This window comes from Neovison vison, chromosome 4 (genome assembly GCF_020171115.1).
Source record: "Neovison vison isolate M4711 chromosome 4, ASM_NN_V1, whole genome shotgun sequence".
NCBI lineage: Eukaryota > Metazoa > Chordata > Mammalia > Carnivora > Mustelidae > Neogale > Neogale vison.
This window is the reverse complement of record NC_058094.1, coordinates 35,834,438-35,855,476: the sequence shown is the minus strand read 5'-3', so window position 1 is coordinate 35,855,476 and position 21,039 is coordinate 35,834,438. Positions and strand designations below refer to the sequence as shown.

At 42.4% G+C, this 21,039-nt stretch overlaps 1 protein-coding gene across 6 annotated transcripts in view; it reads left to right on the top strand.

The window, feature by feature from the left end:
* The window catches only part of GRHL2 (grainyhead like transcription factor 2), a 158,621-nt gene that overhangs the window by 89,302 nt on the left and 48,280 nt on the right, over positions 1 to 21,039 (top strand). For all 6 annotated transcript variants that reach the window (XM_044245191.1, XM_044245190.1, XM_044245192.1 and 3 more), the window contains one exon: positions 9,018 to 9,112. In XM_044245191.1, coding sequence (XP_044101126.1) covers positions 9,018 to 9,112 — 95 coding nt within the window. The remainder of the gene's footprint in view (positions 1 to 9,017; positions 9,113 to 21,039) is intronic.

The following is a 21,039-nucleotide window of genomic DNA, read 5'->3' as shown; positions in this document are numbered from 1 at the left end:
CAGGAGTAGTATTTTAACTCCAGTTCTAATATTGAAGTCACTCAATACTGCTTATATTCTATGAGTCACAAATGATGGCTTCATAATTTCAGCCATTATTTTTCTAGATGGTATGTGGAAAGGTGCTTGTTTGAAAGGTTGTATGTCATAGATATCAAAGGGCTCTGGCTTTGTCTGTAGCCAGAACTTCTTGGGTTCCAATCCCAGCTTGGCCGCTTAAAAAGTAAGTGATTATCAAGGAGGTGCCTAACATGTTAGCCTGTTCCCTATTCTATAGAGTAAGGAGAATTTAAAAAGCTACTGGTCAGCATTGTGTGAGGTCATGTTTGTGAAGTATGTACGTTTAGCACACACTTGGCTCTCAGAAACTGGTGGCTGACCCTATTATTTGCTCAGGGACCAGGACCCAATGGTGGAAATACATTCAGAGCATCTAAAAATCGGCTCAAGTGTCAACATACTCAAGGAAACCTGGGTTACCTCTGACTAGGGAAAAGCATGATAAAGAATAGAATGGACTCATTAGAGTTCCTTTGAGTCATCCAGGCTTTAAGAAGCTGCTGCTTTGATTTCGAAAACCAAAAAAACCTCAAAACGTACTTGGACTAGGGTTTATTTATTCTATTTTAAGTCAGAGCGAATGCTTCTAGAATGACCCTCAAGTGTTTCCTGAATTTAAGCTGATTCTGTTTGGTCTTTGCAGACATAGGGAAGTAGATGTTTGAGGACAGCTGGGTTGGGGGAGTAGGGACCGGTATCATTCCCCTCACCCACTAAAGGACTAGCAGAGTTTGTTCTTAGATATTATCCCTCCCTCCTCCTTCTTCTTCTCTCCCTCCTCCTCCTCCTCCTCCTCCTCCTTCTTCTTCTTCTTCTGAGATTTACTTATTTTTGAGGGAGAGCTATAATGTACATACAGGGAGGGGCAGGGATAAAGGGAGAGAGAAGCCCCAGGAGACTCCTGGTTAAGCTTGGAGCCCAACTAGGGGCTCGAACCTGTGACCTGAGATGGGGACCCGAGCTGAATCCAAGGACCTGAGCTGAAACCAAGAGTTGGACGCTTAACCGTCTGTACCACCCAGGGGCTCCAGATACTGTCTCTCTTTTGTAGATGAGGAAATACAGGTTCAGAGAGCTTCCATAACTCACTCAAGGCCACAGGGCTTGTTGAGAGAAGGACAGAAATTAAATTCTGGTTGGTAGGTTTCTACCCCCAGTGTCTTTTCTTCGTATGCTTTGGGCACCGCCCTATAAATTGATCCCCTGTATGTCCCAACCCCACATATAAGCTACCTCAGATCTTTGGCTTTTTAAAAACAAACAAACAGAACATCTTCTAAGGTTGCAATGTAGCACACTGAATTGGCAATCGCACCCTGAGCCATTTTCAGCATTCCAGGCTCATTATTTCACCAGTCCAGACAGAATCCACACCTTTCGGAAGAACAACAATTTTTATATTAATTATCCCATTCCTTTTAATCTCCAACAATATACACAACAAATAATTAAAAGGGATAGTTATAATTTACCAAGCACGTGAAGCTTAATTAAGGTGAAGGAATTAAGAGTTCCTTTGACGGCATTCCAGAACCATACTCACACACACAGAAGAGACTCAACCTCCAAGCCTGAGTCGAAAAACCCATGAACAGACCACCGATTATATACCAAAAGTAAAAGAATAAGACAGCAAAAGGATGCACCATCTCGGTTTCCATAACAATTAAAATAGAGTTGAATCCCATAATTTCTCTGCAGTGCGTAACTTGCCAGAAACGTGTGGAAAGCACTGCTCATTCGCCCATGCTCAGCGGCCCTTCCCTGGGACACCGCAGTCCATCATCTCTCTTCCTCACACCTCCTGTTTTCTCAAAAGGGCCAACTTTTTGAACTTTCAATCTTCACGGTGCCTTCAGGGTATGGAGATGCTTTCTTTGCTTCCTCTCCACGACAGCACCCAACCCTGCCCTGCGCTGTCCAGGAATTTGTGATGGTCCCAGGATGTGCACTCATGGAACTTCTCACAGGTTCTCCCCTCTTAGCTAGTTGCCATGCAGGATATGCTGTGATTTTTCCCTACCAGGTGTTCATATCTGGGGACAATTTATTATTTAATCTGCAAGATAAATACAGGCAGTGATAAATAGTATGACCTTTAGCAGCAGACAGACCCGGATGCAAATCACAGGCTGGTCAGGTACCAGCCACATGATTTTCTACAAGCCACTGAACTGCCCTGTAGGACGAGCATGCTAACACCTACCTTACAGAGATGAGATCATGTTGGTAAAAGACTTGGCACAGGCTTGGCCCTCAGTAAGCTCTTGGTTTATGACACTTATTATCCCAAGAGCATTTGCGTTTTAATATCACGAGATGATAATATCCGTATGCAAAGCAGTGGATGTTTCAGGATGGGATTCCGGGCATGAGTGCAAGCAGACATCTTGGAGCAAGTGGTACTCTGGGCTTACCATGTAGCTAACTGTGTGGTTTGTGTCCACCGGAAAGGAAATCTTTGAAGAAAAAGAACAGTCTGTCACATGGATTTCATCGATAACTGATAATGGACCTCAATGACAGATGTCTCAGACTTTACGACTGTATGTGGACTGAATCAGGTACACCTGGAGGATTCAGTTGTTCCCGTCTGCTGTAGAACAGTGCTACCCAGAGTGTAGACCCCAGACCAGCAGCGTCGGGCCCATCTGAGAGCTTGTTAGAATTGTGTTAGAATGGCACATTCTTTGCCACATCCCAGACCCACTGAATCATCATCTCAGAGAGTGAGCCCAGACCCCTACATTTTACCAGAGCCCTCCAGGTGATTCTGATGCACCCCAGCATGTGAGAAGCACTGAATGCTTGTACACACACAAGCCTGTATGCTTTGGGAATCCAGAAATACTCATTCTGCACCTTTGGGGAGTCTCCGAACAGGCCCTAAAGAACGTGTATGGCTTTGCATTCCCATACACGTCGCTTTGACATTCCAAGGGCACACACAGCCTTAGAGAGGACCCAGAAAAGTTTGATTGCCACCAACCACATGACTTCAACAGTGAGATAAACTTTCTTCTTATTTCATTAGATAGACTCCCATTTCTTTCATGGTTTCATTCTTTTTTGATGCTTCGGGTTGTATACTTTAGGCTTCTTCTGTGTATAAATTACTAAGAATAATAAAAACTATCTTTTTAAAAAAGATTTTATATATTTATTTGACAGAGATCAAAAGTAGAAAGAGAGGCAGGCAGAGAGAGAGGAGGAAGCAGGTTCCCTGCTGAGCAGATAGCCTGATGTGGGGCTCGATCCCAGGACCCTGGGATCAATGACCTGAACCAAAGACAGAGACTTTAACCCACTGAGCCACCCAAGTGCCCTGAAGAGCTACCTTTAAAACTCAGATTAAATTGGCATACATTTTTTTGACATCTGTTTTAGCCAATTATAATATTGCTCCCTGATGCTGAATTTTGGAAACATCTAAGTCATTTTCCTATTTATAGCCTCATTCTCACTAAGATATTAGTATTCTTTGGATATTTACAAATCAGGGTACAAAACATGTAGTTTTTATGTTGCCTTGTCATCTTTTTGGGGAAAAATACATTTAAAAAGTAATATGTTCATAATTAAGTGCTTTATGATTTATTTATTTATTATTGACTAGGGTGATTACTTTTCAGCTGTGGTGGCTCTCATGCAAGAATAAAGCCAGACACTCAAGTCACCTGACTTGTAGTCCTAGAAGGGAATCCCAAGTGCAGGAGGTTGAATGGTGACCTTCAGAAATGATCTATGTCCTAACACCCAGAACCTGTAAATAGGACCTGATTTGGGAAAAAGGTTTTTAGAAATGTGATTACATTAAGGTTCTCAAGATGATTCCATCCTGGATTCGGGTGAACCCTAAACCCAATGACGAATCCTTAAGAGAGAAGAGGGGAACAGACACAGAGACACAGAAGGGAACACCATGTGAAGACAGAGGCAGAGATTAGAGGAATGGGTGGGTAGGTCAAGGGACACTACAGATCACCAGCAGCCTCAGGAGAGGCTAGGAGAGAGGCACGGAGCATATCAACTTGCAGAGCCTCAGGAAGGAACCAACATTGTCAGCACCTTGATTTGGAATGTGTGGACCCCAGAACTCTGAGAGAATAAATTGCTCTTGTTTTAAATTACCAGATTTGTAGTAGTTTGTTATGGCAACCCTAGGAAATGAAGCTTATGACAGCAGCACATCACAGTTCATTTTACTAGTTGAGTGACTATCAGCATTTACAAAATTCGGGTTCGGAAAACTTTCCTGAGGAAATAAATTAAGGAAGGCTTAACAGCAGGCTCCTGGATTTCTGTTTCTATACCATGAGTCATAAGCCTTTAAGCAAGCATTAACACACTTTTCAGAAATGGGAGATATATCTATTAGGATTTTATTCATTGGGCAATAAAGCGTGTGGACAAAGTAACATCAGTGTGCAGAAGCTGTTTAGTTTTCAAAAACTTTCATAGTTATAAATGATAGCAGAGCTATTTACCATTTGTAGGAATGGCTTAGAGACTAAAGATGAACAGATATTTCTTGTTTTGCTAAGGTTAAGGAAAAAGGTGTGGGACATTTGGATGGCTCAGTCAGTTAAGCATCTGCCTTCTGCTCAGGTCATGATCCTCAGGTCCTGGGATGGAGCCCCATGTCCTTGCCCCACCCCCCACCCCCACCCCACTGCTTATTCTCTCTCTCTCTCGCTCTTTCTCACTCTCAAATAAATAAAATCTTTAAAAAAAGAAAAGGAAAAGGTGTGTCATCAGTCTCTTAGTTATATTTTTGGTTTAGAATGCTCATGGATCCATTCATTCATTCACTTACCCATTTATTCAGTGAATATATGGAGAGCATTTTATCTGTATGATATTAAGCACTGAAAAAAACCAGCAGTATTTAAGAGCGAATAGCTAATGGGAAATGCTGGTGGTAAACAAGTAAACAAATAAATAAAATATTGGCACATGGTATAAAGGAAATCAACAAGCCTTTCCAGTCTTTTTTTTTTGTTGTTACTGGCATAAAAAAGCTTATTAAACTTACTTGTGTTGTTCATTTATTTATTTGTCTACTTATTTATTTTCTCTCTCCTCGTGGACTATAAAAGCCACATGATCAGGGACATGGTCTTGTTTCCTGCTGTTTTCCCAGTGTGGGGACACTGCCTGGCACATAGCAGACACACAGTACATGTTTGTTCAATACATTTGCTGATGAAGTGAATATGATAGAAACTGACAGAGGCCCTGCGCCAGATGAGGGGACCTGGAAAGCATTGTGTTTGTATTTGTAATTGTATTTGTAATGCATTTGTTTTTAAAATCTTTTGTCAGGGGCGTCTGGGTGGCTCAGTGGGTTAAAGCCTCTGGCTCAGGTCATGATCTCAGGGTCCTGGGATCGAGCCCCGCATCGGGCTCTCTGCTCGGCCGGGAGCCTGCTTCCTCCTCTCTCTCTGCCTGCTTGTGATCTCTGTCTGTCAAATAGATGAATAAAAAATCTTAAAAAAAAAAAAAAAACTTATTTAAAAGCTGTTGAACTGCTTATTGAAAACTACCAGACTGTCTTAAAACAAATAGGCATGAAGAATTAGGGAACTCACTTCCTTTAAATTCTGCAGTCCACTTCTCCCTTCAGAATTTTAAGAGATTGGCTGGCCTGCTGAAAACACAGATTTGCATTTAAATCATCCTAAATAAAGCCATAAAGCCTATTCTAAATTTGTAAGGTGTGAGATTGTTTTCCTATGCTTTCTATTTTATCTCTTAGCTTTAGATATTTACTTTAAAATCAATAAGAAAATTTAAATACCGTAAGAGAAAAATGAGCAGAGGATCGAACAAGAAGCTGTTATGATAAATGAATAAATTTTAAAAACAGAGAAAGAATATAAAAAACACAAAGAGGCAGAGAGTAAAGGAAAGTCTGTTCTACCTCTTTTGCAATTAGGGAATTGAAAATTAAAATAATGAGGTACCACGTGTTGCATATCGTTTTGGAAAGAAACGGTTTGGGGAAACAGGAACTCATGCACTATTACTGAAGAATATGTATTGTTTCAACCTTTCCAGGAGCAATTTGACAAAATGAATTAAAAGCCTTAAACATACATTTGCCTTTTGACCTATTAATTTCACTTCTGAGAATATATCTTAATGAAATAATGAAGTATGTGTGAATATTTAGCCATAAAGATAATTAAATGAAGTACTCTTTAAGGAAGCAAAGTATTAAACATCATTTAAGTTACCAACAAGAGCAAAATAAAGTTATGGCACTTTTTAAAATTCAATATAATTGTATTTGGCAAGTATAAGTATTGTCCACCAGTTTTTTATTGGCTTGGAAAGATGCTAAAGAAGTATTAAGGGTGAAAAAAGAAAATTAAAAGTAATTTTTATAAAAAAAATTAAAAATTATTTTTCCAACATTGTGTAAAAGTACATATTTTGGAGAAAGGGAGATAGAGACAGGTAGGAAAGACATGAAGTCTATGCATGGGTGTGTTTTTAGTGCTTGTTTGTGGATGAGTAGATTGTCTAACTATGGCGAACCCACAAGCTTTTGTATTATAATGTGTATGCTTTATTTAAAGTGTAAAGATACGTAATTTTGCTTTAAAGTTTCCTGGGTGAACCAGTAGAAACGTGGACAGAAGACATGAACAGGCAGTTTCAGACACCTGGTTAGCTATCTTGGATGTGAAGAGATGCTTGAACTAACAAGTGAAAGAGGAAATGCAAATATTACATCAGTAGGATATCACTTTGTACCCATTGGATTGGCCAAAAAAAAAAAATTTTTTTTTTGGTGAGGAAAAAGGACAAATAGAATTCTGATAGCATCTCTATTGGTACAACTCATTCCTGGGAATGGCTCTGGAGGGCCATTCTGGAGAGCACATTAGTGGGTTTTTCTGGGATTAGCCATCACTCCAGGTCCTGGGAATGAGAAAATCAAATCGACCTGACTTTATTTTATTATGGGTTAATATGGATCTGTTATTATTATGGACTTTGTTTTATTATTATTTATATCATGGATAGAAAAAGCAGATAGGAGTATTGCTTCTCTCAACCTAATTCATACAAGCACAGTGAGGTGTATTACTAAAAGAAAGTAGTTAAAATCTTGATAAAGGATCCCATGAACTTAGATTTTATAATAAACAAGGAGGAAATGGATTAAAATGATCAGATCTGTGAACTTGAGGAAGGCAGACTTCAGAATAGCCCAGCATTAACATAACTTCTTCAAGCCTCAAGAAGCCACCTGCCCTGGAGTGACACAGCAGCCTAGAAGGACACAGCTCGAAGAAATGACCATCGGGCCAGAACTATGTCAGATTTTGTAGACGATGACCACTGTATACATCCTGGAAGTCAGTCATAATATCTGGCTCCTGTTCTAGCTCAGCAAGAAAAGCATTCAGAAAGATTTTATAAACAAAAAGACCTCCAAGGATCACTAGAATTGAGTCTTCCTCTGGCCCCCACTCTGGGGCTGGAGTGTGAAGGGCACAGAGACGTGTCCAGGCCTGATTGTGAAGAATGTGAGAGGTCATGGTGTAAGTTTTAGTCTCATAAAAAAAATTACAAATAGCACATCATCTGAGTTGCATTTTAGAAGAATAACAGTGGGAGCTTTGACAGAAAGAACGTTTCCGATTACGTGACCACATTGTGAATGAACTGGACCTCAAAGGAAAGCAGATGGTCTGTGTACCATGATGCCAGCCAGGCAGGACATGGCTGATGTTCATGCAGTACAGAATCAAGGTGGGCCAAAAGTCGGGGGGAAATCCAGATGGTAAGCATAAGCTAAAACACTCCAGATGTAGTGAGGATTAAAACTCTGAAATATCATATCCAGACCTTAATTCCAGGTAAGGCAGTGACAGTAGAGACCATAAAAAGTAAGGCAGTGTAGTCTGTGCCAGAAAGCTGGAGACCACCAAAGGGTCTGTATCTACAGAGAGGGGGTAAGTAACTAGCAGCCAATGGTTACCATGGAATTCTTTGGAGCTGGTGTTAGAACTAAGCATGCACCAGCAATGTGATTAGATCTGAAGAAGTTCATAGCTAGAGTTCCCAGACAAAATATAAATAAAAATAAAAAATAAATTATATAAAATAAATTATATATAAAAATATAAATAAAAAATAAAAATTAAATTTGAATTACTGACAAACAACAAGTACCTTATAAGGATAAATATATCCCAAATCATGGCTAAATCTGGCCACTCTAGCCATTTCACAACACAGTTGCTGAAAATAAAAGCTATGCACACAAGCAAATCAACCCAACTTATTTCCCAAGAGTATATAGCAAACACATCGACAGCTGTTGTGTTTGTGGGAGAGGAGAGTGGGGATACAAATGAATACATAAGTATTACATAAACAAAGACACAAAAGAAGGGAGGCCTTTGAGTGGACACTTGGTGACAGTGAGCTGAGTGTGATGAACTCAGCTCTTATCTGCGTAAGTCTAAGAGGAAGTAATAACGGTTTGCCTGCTGCTCTCCTGGAATTTCTTCCCGGTAGTCCTGCTGACCCTGCCCAGCTGATAAGCAGCTTATTCTGTTCTGCAGAGCAATCCCTGTGGAATACTCTGGCACTGGCAGCAAAATTAAGCCCTGGGAAAGTGAACAGGTGAGGGAGTTGGGTAGGTGGCATAAGATTCAGGAGGGGAAAAAATTAATAATTTCATAAACCTTGTAAAAAAAAAATGAAACCAATAGATCTTCTTAGGAACATTGCTTCAGCTAGATTTCCTTTCTAATAGAGGGACATTCTTACAGGGTAACTATTAATAAAATAATGTCAGCAAGCACAAATCCTGAACTGTTGCCAAGAGTCGCTGTGACAGTCGGCAGAGTCTCTCCATTGGCAAATGACGGTTCAGTCCATGTCACCGAGTCACCCTTCCTTTCTTAAAGCCTTTTCCTTTTCTCATGTTACAGCTGATTACAAGGAGAGCTTTAATACGATTGGAAACATCGAGGAGATTGCGTACAATGCTGTTTCCTTCACCTGGGACGTGAACGAAGAGGCGAAGGTGAGTGGGAAAATAGTATTGATTCATTTCTCGTGCCTTTTGCATAATGCCACCGTCCCCTGCAGATGTTTCTTTCACTAAAGTCTCTGTAAGTAGGGGAAGACCTGTTAACTCGAGCCAGGAGAAAAGGACCTGAGCCTCTTAGCTTTCTCTCAAAGTTACGCCCATTCAGTTTTGTGCAGTTAAATTGCCTTTCGGGGGTAAGGGAGAAACGGGAGTGTGAGTGTTTCGCTATGGCCTCCTACAGGACGGGCCAAGCTGCATGTCCCTCCCAAATCCTCTAGCTCCCCATGCTTCATTTTAGCATGTGGGGTGGCAAGGCTGGGCCAGAAGACCTTTTTCAACTACACTGCAGGTTCCCCCAGCCAGCCCTGACTGCTGCCTTCTCCAGAGGCGGGGAAGTGTTCAGAACTATGGTCTCCATGGGTAAGTGACTGGGCAGGCCTCTGGCCCCATGAGTCCCTCCAGGCATACCGTGGTTGATGGAGAGGTACAGAAAGGCCTCTGAGCTGCACTTCCTACAGGATAGCTACCACCATGACCTTGAACCAAGTCTTCCATGCTGACTGCTTTAGCTTTTCCCATTTTTCTCTGGTGCCAGTATGGTTAGAAAGGGTGGTGGTAAAATCTCTGGCTAGTTGTACGCTGAGGACAGATGTCCACTACCACACTGATTTGGGTAAAAAAAGTAAGACTTGCTGATACTCGGATTTGCTTTCTAGATACGTCTCTCTCTGATTTTATGAAAGCTACTGACTTTCTCCTTATACTCCATCCTGTGTTCTTGAGCTTCTGACCTTTGATCTTTGTTTTTCACTTAAGAGAAGGTTCCAGAAACCTAAGCTTATTTTCTGCCTCAGTTATGTACCATGAAGGAGGGTGTTAGAAGACTCTGTCTTCAAACTAATGAAAAGGTCAATATAAACAGTTCCCTTCAATGCTTCATTGTCTGCCAGCAGGGGTAAGGCTGGGTGAGAAAGGAAACTGGATGGGAGTTTGTGGGCATGAGTTATGGAAGAAGAAGAATTGCACAGTGTCTCATTTCACTCAGGTATGAAACAATGTGAGCAAAATTGGCTTTAGGCCCAAGAAAGGTGACCCAAATGGGTAAGTGGCAATAGAGTGCCAGAACAGCCTGGAGAATGTTCCAGTGGCTCAGTGCGTGCAAGGAAGGAAGCAGGCCTTGAAATGGGTAGGAGGTCAGGTCCCACACAGAACTGTAGGGGAAGTTGGTCTCTGTACTCCGCCTCCATTTACAGTTCCTTGTGCAAACCTTGTGCTCCCTTTTCATGCCCCAATCTTGTCAGAGGCTAGATGACTGGGCTAGATAATGAAAGGCTGTCTGTGCCATGGCACCGTGGGGCGGGGGCTGGAGTCCTTAGTTAACCATCTGACCTCCCTGGGCTTCAGTTCCCTCCCACAGACAAGTACAACACTGATCAGTTGTCTTGGCTGCACCATGCGTTGTGCTGGGGTTACGATGGGTGAAGATCTGGTGCGTGGGGAGGAAGGACAGGGCATCCAGTAACCCTCCAGCCGCGTGAGGGACCAGACACAGGCCCACCGCACTGCGGGGAGCACTGGGCTCAGGTGGGATCCTGTCGCTGGAAGTGTCTTGTCACTGTAAAGCAGGCCATAAATGAGAGCTGCCGTCATAGCCCCAGTTTTGATCATCAGGTTGTCTGTGACAATGAGTGCCTGGGAGTGAATGTGTCCGTGGAGGCCTTTCACAGAAAATGCCTCGCCAGAAGGGACAGCTGAAATGATGGAAGCCCATGGTGTGGTGGACCAGCAAGGCAGTCACGCTGGGGTTGAACTGACCTTTCTTTTAAACCAGTTCAGACAATGGGACTCCTGGGTGGCTCAGTGGGTTAAGCCTCTGCCTTCGGCTTGGGTCATGATCCCAGGGTCCTGGGATCGAGCCCCGCATCAGGCTCTCTGCTCAGTAAGGATCCTGCTTCCTCCCTCTCTCTCTGCCTGCCTGTCTGCCTACTTTGTGATCTCTGTCTGTCAAATAAATAAGTAAAATCTTAAAACAAAACAAACAAACAAACAAAGAATACCAGTTCGGGCAATAGTGCTCATTTCCCACAGATAGAAGCTCACTCGTCTTCTTTCCGTATGTGTAGTTGTGTCCATGTGCTGTTCCAGGCTGACAAGTTTAAGCCCACATAGACTTTGACAAACGGCAGTGGGGAATATTATTTCCCAATATATTATTGGGGCAAAATTTGTTTGTTTAATATATATTTTTAGCGACCGTTAACTTGGTTGTTGCAGTTGTATGCAGTCTGGGTTTATCAATAAGTAATAAAAAAATAATAATTTCCCCCAGACTACTGGAAGGACTTTTTTAAAAAGAAAAACAAAACATTTAAAAGTCAAATTCACTTCATTAAGGAGGCAAGAATTTTTTTTTGTTCAACCTGTAGACCCTAAGGTATTTCTTTAAAATATTATTGATTCTGGGGTACCACGGTGGCCCAGTTGGGTAAGTGACCGACTCTTGATTTCTGCTCAGGTCATGATCTCAGGGTTGTGAGATTGAGCCCCATGGCAGGCTTTATGCTTGGTGGGGCGTCTTCTTGAGATTCTTTTCATCTGCCCCTCCCCCTCCTAGCACGCACACACACACACACACACACACACACACACACTCTCTCTCTCTCTCAAAATGAGTGAATAATTTTTTTTAAAAAATAACATAAAATATTAATTGTTTTTAAAATAAGCAGATTGCGGGGCGCCTGGGTGGCGCAGTGGGTTAAGCCTCTGCCTTCGGCTCAGGACACGATCTCAGGGTCCTGGGATCGAGTCCCGCATCCGGCTCTCTGCTCAGCCGGGAGTCTGCTTCCTCCTCTCTCTCTCTCTGCCTGCCTCTCTGCCTACTTGTGATCTCTCTCTCTGTCAAATAAATAAATAAATAAATAAATCTTTTTAAAAAATAAAATAAAATAAGCAGATTGCAAAAACCAAAGTTGTGTGGTTGTTGAGGAAACAGTTTCAACAAAGCAAGAGGTAAAAGCTTCCCTCCCACAGAAGAGTTGTGATTTTCATAACATGGACTTCTCAGGAGCTGTTATACTTCTCTTCAAGTTCCTATTTGTAACATGCACAGAGAAATCTTCTGTGGGCTTTGAGGCTGGGACTCCATTCAGTGTCCCATGTTATTTTGGTTTACATGGCCAGAGAACACAGAGTTATGACCTACAGCTTTCACGTGGCCCAAAGAATATGTGTGTGTGTGTGTGTGTGTGTATCATGCATTTATGTTTATATATCAATTTAAAAATTTTTTGCCCAATAATCAGGGGATTAGGGTTTTTTATCTAGACTTTCAGATTCTTTTGGATAATGAAAGATGCTGGCATCCATGAGCCCAAGTGTTTGCAAGGCTACCGAGTGGCTCTTATGAGGTAGTAGCTGTTCTTTTTAATACTTTCTTTTTTTTAGTCTTCCCCATTCTGGAGCTTTCCTTACCTGGGCCTCAAAGACATCTGAGTTTTTAATGCCTCAACCACACCCCCTCGAAAACTGAATGTGCAGTTTACATCTTCACTGGTTGTCAGAGTTGGGGAAAGTAGTGACCCAATGGAGGGTGATACGGTATGTCAGAGAGCAGTGGGCCAGGAGCCCCTCCAGCATCTCTGGTTCCTCGGGCCAGGCTTTTGGCAGCAGGCCAGAGTTGGCACTGTTGAGAGAGTTGCTGTGGCCTGTTGAATGCCCGCGGTGGAGGTAAATATTTTTTTCTTCTGCTCTTTCTTTTAAGATTTTATTTCTTTCTTTTTTTTTTTTTTCCAATTTATTTATTTTCAGAAAAACAGTATTCATTATTTTTTCACCACACCCAGTGCTCCATGCAAGCTGTGCCCTAAGATTTTATTTATTTCTTTGAGAGAGATAGAGAATGAGAGAGAGAGAGAGAGAGAGAGAGCATGAATGGAGAAAGGTCATCAGGAGAAGCAGACTCCCTGTCGAGCAGGGAGCTGGATGCGGGACTCAATCCCGGGACTCCAGGATCGTGACCTGAGCCGAAGGCAGTCGCTTAACCAACTGAGCCACCCAGGCACCCTGATGGTGGTAAATCTTGATCTTTGAAGATGTTTAAAGGAAAACATCAGATATCACTTGGGTACAAGTATAAATACATATCAACAAGTTGGATAACACCATTCCGTGGATAAAAATGAGATTTCTCGCACACAAGACCGGCTTTAATGACAGCAGTGTCAGAAGAAACACTAGAAATGTACTTTGAGTCACAGTAGCATCTGAGAAAACCATATGTTTTCCTATGGTAGTAGCTATGTTAAAGGATAGCTTTTATTTGGAGATTGAAGTTTTGGAACATTCTTTTAAATAAAACAGTCTGGTATTTGGTAGTCTTACCACACATGTATAATTATGACCCGATGATAAAGGTTTATGGCTTTTTCTAAGGCATGGTTCCTACTTCTTTCCTTTCTTGCCACCTTACATTTTATTTCTACTCTCCTTTAGCATGAATAGAAGAAAGGAAAGGTTGTGAAATTCTAATCGTTTAATTTATCTATGGGCAAAAGTTGGGCTAGGGAAGGTGTTAATACTGTTAGTTAAAATGAAGTCTGAGAATTAACTCCAGGTTCTCAGTCTCGATCGCAGCCCGGTTCTGGCAGAATGATCAGTGCTCTTATACTCAGAACCGGTTTTGCTGGTTGTGCTACTGTGTCCCTCTGCGCAGTGACACAAGCAGCAGAGATAGTCTTCAACCGGACATTGTTTTCCCCTCAGGGTCTGGGCAGTCTGGAAGCTCATGTAACCTGAGCTGGTGTCCCTGGGTCCCCGGGAACGACTCAGTTGATACCTGGGTGGGTGAGGGTCTCTGTGTCCGCACTGTCACAGATTGGGAATGGATGGGGAATGGAGGACAGGGTGATGATACAGAACTGCCCTGAAATGGAGTTCAGGCATTCGGGGACCTGTCGTGGCCCTGGAAGAGTGGCTTTGGAACTTTCTCTTCCTGAGCTTCGGTTTCCTCGAGGGCAGGTAGCAGAAAGGGGAACGAGGAAGGGTTGACAGAGTATTAAGGTTCAGTCCATGTGATTCTAATGGGAAGATCACAGTGCTACATACATTCTTTCATGGGACTCCCGTTTACAAGGTCATTTCAATTCATTTTTTTTCCCCCTTAGCCAAACATTGGTATCTACAAAGTAGATTTGTTGCCCACTAATCCCCAGGATGAGGAATTCCCATGCAAGACCCTATTGAATTATGGAAGAGTGGTGAGCTCAGATTCCTGGCACGGAGCACTGCCCTTCTCTGGGCGATGACATCACCCCCAGAGCAGGAGTGTACAAACCCTAATTACAGACTTCCCTTTCTCCCAGGTTTCTAAAGAGATTCTTGAAACCGGGCCTCTTATTTTTGTCCTGTGCCATTTTCTCTTTTCACCGTGATTTCAAGATTAAACCAAACTCGATGTGTCACAAAGGCCTCTCTCATGTGACCACATACAATTACTTGAGCATTAAGATGCTACTTAGTGCTTTGAGGAACAAGTTTCCTTTTTGTGTCTTTCCTCCGGAACACCGTAGCAGTTCCCTCCTCCCCCATTTCTATCTTTACCCTTCTTAGGGTTTGTAAACTAAGGTGAAGGAAGCTTCTTCCCATGAAGCCTCTTTTAATCCCTCTGCATCCAAGCCTTTGATTGAATGATCATGATCCAATAAAAATGTTCCTCCTCCCTTATGGCCGGCAATGCTAAATAATCAAGCAGTCAAATGCACCCACTACTAACCTCTCTCCCGTCTCGGATTTTTAAAAGAATCTATAATAATGTAGTAATACGAAATTCTGTCTCTCCTGGGTTCCGCTTTGCTGCCTGTCACCTCTCTTTGCAAAAGCAGTGCTTTTGCAAACCTTCCGGAGTGACGCCTGCCTACCCCATGCCTCCCTCTCCTCTCTACGCTGAGCTGCTTTGGGGCGATTGGCTAGTCTAGCCTTCTGCTCTGCTGTATCAGCAGTGAATGTCCTCCCTGCGTTTGGGGGTTCAGGGAGGAACTCTTAGACAAGAGTTTGTTGCAGTTTTAGAAAGGGTCAAGGACACAGATAAGGCACATGTTTTTATCCATGTTAACAAAGTTGCTTGGGGGGCAGGGTTGAGACTTGGTCTGGGTGGGGTGGGGAGCAGAGAGGCTATGAGACATCAGGGATCATTTTCCTATTACCTCAAGTTCTGATTCCACTAAATACTGACTTTCTACATAGCAGGCATTGCAAGATTAGGCATGTGGACAAGGTGGACTTTTATAAAAAACCTATGTCCCTCAGAGTCCACAGTCCATGCTCTTAATCATCCCAAGAGAGAGAAATCTGCATTTTTTTTTTTTTTAAGACCAAAGCATACTATGATTTTCCTTCTCAAAGAAACTTATGGAGTACAGGTCCAGAAAAAAAGAAAACAAAGGATTCGCCCCGTCTCCCTGAGCAAAGTAGCTCAATCAAGTCACCCTGCTTTTGTCACTCTCTGTCTCTTTTCTTTACTGCCGACCAGTGAAGATGGTCTCACTGGTCCAGTACTTCTAGCACACAGGTCTCTCCCTGTCCTTGGTTGCCCTGGTGTACATTATTGATCCCATGCGTATTATTGATTAGAATGACTATGGCACTGAGGACTGTTCAACTGTGTGTGGGTGGGTGTGTATTAACCTAACATTAGTGATCTCATTTGCATAATTACTACCTCACGTTGTATTAATTAAAGATCAGTTCATGCTTTGTAAGGTACTCTGTGTTCCTCACTACTCTGTAGCTCCTTTCTCCGGTGTCCTGAATTTCAGTTTCATACTCATTTACATTATTTTTGTACGCTTTTCTTTTATGCTTTATCTTTTGTTATGTGCTTTGACCCTATCATGAACCATGAAGACTCTTCTTTTCTTTTTTTTGCAATACCATGCAGGAAGCATAACATAAAAAAATTCAAAGCAAGAATGGTAATTATTATTAGAGAAAATGAAGGTTGCAGAAGGCACACATTGGCTATTAGCTTTATGTCTGCAATGTAAGAAACCCAGTGAGCGAAAGCCCACATTTCCGTAAACTCGTAGCAAATATTTACGTGTAAGCAATATTCATTTTAGAGATAGATTCCTCTAACTTTGGGTCCCTTTGGATGCTTTAAATGAACTGGAATTACGGAAGGGATTTCCGTGTAACTTTTGAAATTGTGAGGAAATTCAAGGTAAGGGGATGCATGTTGATATTTCTTCTAGGTCCTAGTTCTCTTAATTTTTGTGCCTTTTATTTATTGCTTTTGTGTCTGATTTTGCTCTTCCCAAAGGGATATCACATAAGAACTGAGAGCCAGTCTGAGTGATGGAAATATGGATGTGCTGTGAGATGAGTCAGCTGATTGAGCCAGAAAATCCAAGTGGAGGTTGGGAGTAAAAAGCTACCTCCTGTATTTGTAAACCCATCCTTAAAGAAGAAAATGAAGTCCCTTTAATGTCCCAGCATGGCCCTGCAGCTGCCCTGGACTTAAGGACATTTGGTGTGGCCTGTGTCACACATTCCTTCATATTGTGAGACATAAATAGAGCTGTCGTGTAGGGTGACTTTGTCCATATGAAGCCCAGAGTTCTTCCTTTTCTTTCTGGATGGGTCAACCCTTTCTTTTCTGTCTTCTCAGGCTACAACTAGTGGTCAGCAAGTGAAGCCTAGTTCTTTGTTCCATCGACTGCTAATGGGTGGGGACAACAGCCTTTCTGTATTCATCATCTCAATTTTAGTAGCTTGAAAGACAGCCTGGTAGAAACACCAGTGCTTTGATCACAGCCTCTGTGAAAGTATTAAGTTGGAGAAAATGTAAGTGTTCTAACCATCTTGTACATTGCAAATTATTCAGTCTCTTTTTGTGGAAAATAAGCTTATGCTATTTTCCACAGTGTCTGCTCTCAGAAAGTGAAAGATTGGCTTGAAATTCACCGGATCATTGACTACATTAAATGGTCCCAATTTTATTGTATCTCTCCCTCCTTCCTTCTCTCTCCCTTCTAATACTTTCATTTAGTGTAAAATATTTAATCCGTTTTTATTGGACCACCTCACGGCATTTAGAAAATTATAGTCTTAACAAATCTTGCTTTCCAGGGGGATGTTTCTGAGTCCAGGGGGACTTTGTTCTCTTTCTGCCAAATTCCAGTGCTGGACACCAATGAGAAGACAGGATATGTAAATACTTATTTTCAGGATGAAAAAAGAAACCAAAGGAGTGGGCAGAGAAGACCATACTCCTGATGTCCTGTGGGTTCGTGACCTAGTTCGTGTCCCTAACCCCCTACCAGCAGTCTGGGAGCTCTCTTTCTGCTTATAAGACAGTCTGGGATGAAATCAGTTTGATAGATAGACTGATTAAGAAAAAGTTACATCCCAGTTTTTTGTCTAAGTAGGACCCAATTTTAAGCAAGTCGTCTAATGGAAGATTAGAGAATATAATAAGGGATCTTTCATGGTCTCGAAAGTAAAGCAAGGTTTGAGGGAGGCTCCTGGGAGGTATCTTGCAAGGTCAAGATACACACTGCGAAGCAGGGCAAATGGCATTTTTATGTGTTTGCTGGGGCGTGGTGTGGGTGAAGGAAGTTTTAGAAGGGAAAGGTAAACATTTGCTGGAGTCTTTGGTATTGAACTTAAACAAAGCCATGCCTTTGTTCCAGTTTTATAAGGTAATGGATGGCAGGAGAAGCTATAAAGCTGGACTTAATTCCCATATAGAAAGAATAATCTGGGGAAGGGATCTCACCGAAGATCGCAACAGCCTGATCTTTTGTTAGGATGTGACGTAGCCATGGTTTCTGGACTGAATTCTGGTTAGGGCTCTGTAACTTCCATGCATGAACTGTTGTATGTGCTCAGAGAAGTAAGTTTCAGATTTGGACTTCATAGGCTGACTTTGTGTGTGTGTGTGTGTGTGTGTGCGCACGCGCACACATGTGCACCGTGGTTAATGTTCAGTGGTTACTCGGCCAGCTGCTTTGTATGCATCATGCAGTATTCGTATTTTAAGTGGATATCATTTTTCATTTAAATAATGATGAATTTGAAGCCCAGAGAGGTTAGCTAGCTTAACTACAGTTGCACAGCAAATGCAAGGCAGAGGCAGAACTCCCATCTGGACTGTCTAAAGCATGTGCTCTTTCAACACTGCCTTTTTGTATGGGAGGACCTCGCAGTAGTATATTCTGCATTATCTCTGACAAACGGGCCGTCATTCCTTCGAAGCAGCTTGCCTGCTGCATGTCATGTACTAGTCCAGGCAACGGACATTCGTGGACTGCTAAGCCAGGCACAGTGTCTGCTCTCAGAGAACATACTGGCCAGGTTGAGAAGTAAGACACAGCCTTAAATGTAAGACATAGCTGTAAATGTAAGACACAGCTGTAAGTAATGTAACATGGGGGGAGGAGTGACAAAGACTCTACTGAATATAGAATTAATATGCCAGGAAAGTTCTGGAAAGGGAAGAAACTTTTTTTTATTTTAAGATGTTCCCAACTTCTTACTTTAAAAAGTCAAAAATGAAAAGTTGAAAAAATAATAACAATTCATACCATACACCCTTCACTGAGATTGACTCATTGTCAATAATCTGCCAGATTTCCTTTATCTTTTCTTTTACACACACATGTGCACACACACATGCACACACGCACATGCACACACACACACACACACTCTTCACTTCTAAATACTCCAACACTTAGAGATCTCCTTTCCGTAGGATCAAGGTAAACATGGGGAGAATTTGGCTTATGAGCTGTGTCTTAAGGTCAGCTGTAATTCAAGCATGGAGAAGTTGGAAAGAAGAGCAGGCCAGGTGGCCAAACAGGAGGCCAGGAGATGCGGAGTGGGAAGCCCTGGAAGGGCAGGGGATTGTGGAGCACAGGAGAGAAGGTCAGAGTTGTTTGTAAAGAGGGGAGAATGAAAGTTATGAGAAAGGAGGAGATTGACATACAGAGAATTGGGCTGTTGGCAAGAGAGGGTCAAGGATGGGACTTTAGACTCATCCCATTGAGGGACTATGGAAGAGGGACCAGGCAAGGAAGGCATGGTTGGTAGGAAGAGTGCAGAGGAAGGAAGGGGTGAGGAGGTAGAGAGAGAAGGAAGAAGTGCCAGTGAAGTCAGTGTTGTAGGCAGTGGTTTCTGAGAGCCTGGTTCTCCGCATGCGTCATCTGGGGAAGGAGTTAGAAATGCAAATACTTGACTCTTTCTTTCTTTACCTCAGACCTACTGAATAGGAAACTGTGGTGATAGGGCCCTATAACCCATATTTTAACAAGACCATATATAAAATATAATCCATATTCTAACAAATTTGAGAACCCCTCCTTATAAATTTGCTATAGAGAAGGCTGACCTTGAAGCAAGCGGTTTTAGTTAAAATAGTGAGGAACAAAAGTCACAGGTCAGTGACACGGCCTGTATACTGCCAGTAATTTATATATATGCACCTGTGTACAAAATGCATGTTGAAAGACATGTGTTGTGTCATAAGGTGAACAGATTGGAACAGCCCAGTGTTAGAGAAATCATTATTCCATATTCCCTGGCTCTTTTTTTTTTTTTTAATTTTTAAAAATGTTCTGAAGATTTTATTTATTTATTTGACAGGGAGAGAGAGCACACAAGTAGGCAGCGTAGGAGGCACTCTTCGCCCAGCAGGGAGCCCGATGCCGGGCTCGATCCTAGGACCCTGGATCATGACCTGAGCTGAAGGCAGCCGCTTAACTGACTGAGCCACTCAGAAGCCATGAGACATGCCCCTCATGGCTCTTTTAAAAAAGAAAAAAACTCTCTTCAAAACGTATTTAGTAAAGTGAGGTGCAGAACTGCATGTTTACTGTGGTACCATTTGTATAAAAAAAGATAATGATAGGTATTACATAGCATGTTTCTAGAAGGATACACAAGAAATTGTGAAGGATCCTCAAGATCCTTGCTTGTTGGGGGCACCTGGGTGGCTCAGTGGGTTAAGCCTCTGCCTTTGGCTCAGGTCATGATCTCAGGGTCCTGGGATCGAGTTCCTCATCGGGCTCTCTGCTCGGTGGGGAGCCTGCTTCCCGCCCCCTCTCTCTGCCTTCCTCTCTGCCTACTTGTGATCTCTCTCTCTGTCAAATAAGTAAATAAAATCTTAAAAAAAAAAAAAAAAGAATCCTTGGTTGTTGATTGTTGAGGGAGCTATGCAGAGTGGAGGGGGGGTTTTAAGTTGAATTCTTTTGTGCTATAGTATTACAAACTCATTACAAGTTTTAAGTATTAAACATGAACCAGAAAGGATCAAAATAGCAACAAATGATCAGCAAGTTGAGTGAGTGACTCAGCCTATGCCTCCATTCTTTTTGTGAGCCAGAGCTCAGTATTTATGAAACAGCCCAACCCACTGTTGGGCAAGGTCCAAACTCGTCCTTTTCCTGAGGTGCTGTTTCACAAGCTATGTGCAGGTGACAGAGCAGAATGGCAGAGTCCTGCAATCTGAAGAGTAGTAAAGGTTCTGCAAGAGAGATTTCTCGCTTTCCCTCTCCCCGTCTGAGCCTATAACTCAGCCCTCAAAAAGTGTGGTGCAGAGATAGATTTTCAAGTCAGTTCAACCTCAATTAAATATCTTTTTGCTCAAATTAATGCGAGTCATAACTAACCTGCCTTTGCCTCGTTTGGCAATAGTATCACAGAGTGCACCTGGGAGAGAACCCAGAGAGGAAGGGGGTCTTGCACTGCGGATCTGGGGACCCACAAAGAAGCAGCCTTGCAGGAGCAGTTGGAGAGACAAAATGGGTGGGGCCTTGTGGCTGTGCCTTGGGGCTGAGGAAGGGTCAGGGGTCGGAGGGTGGGAGCAGTTGGAAGTGAAGGTGGACGCCATGGTGATGACGATGAGCTCCCTTAGATTTTCA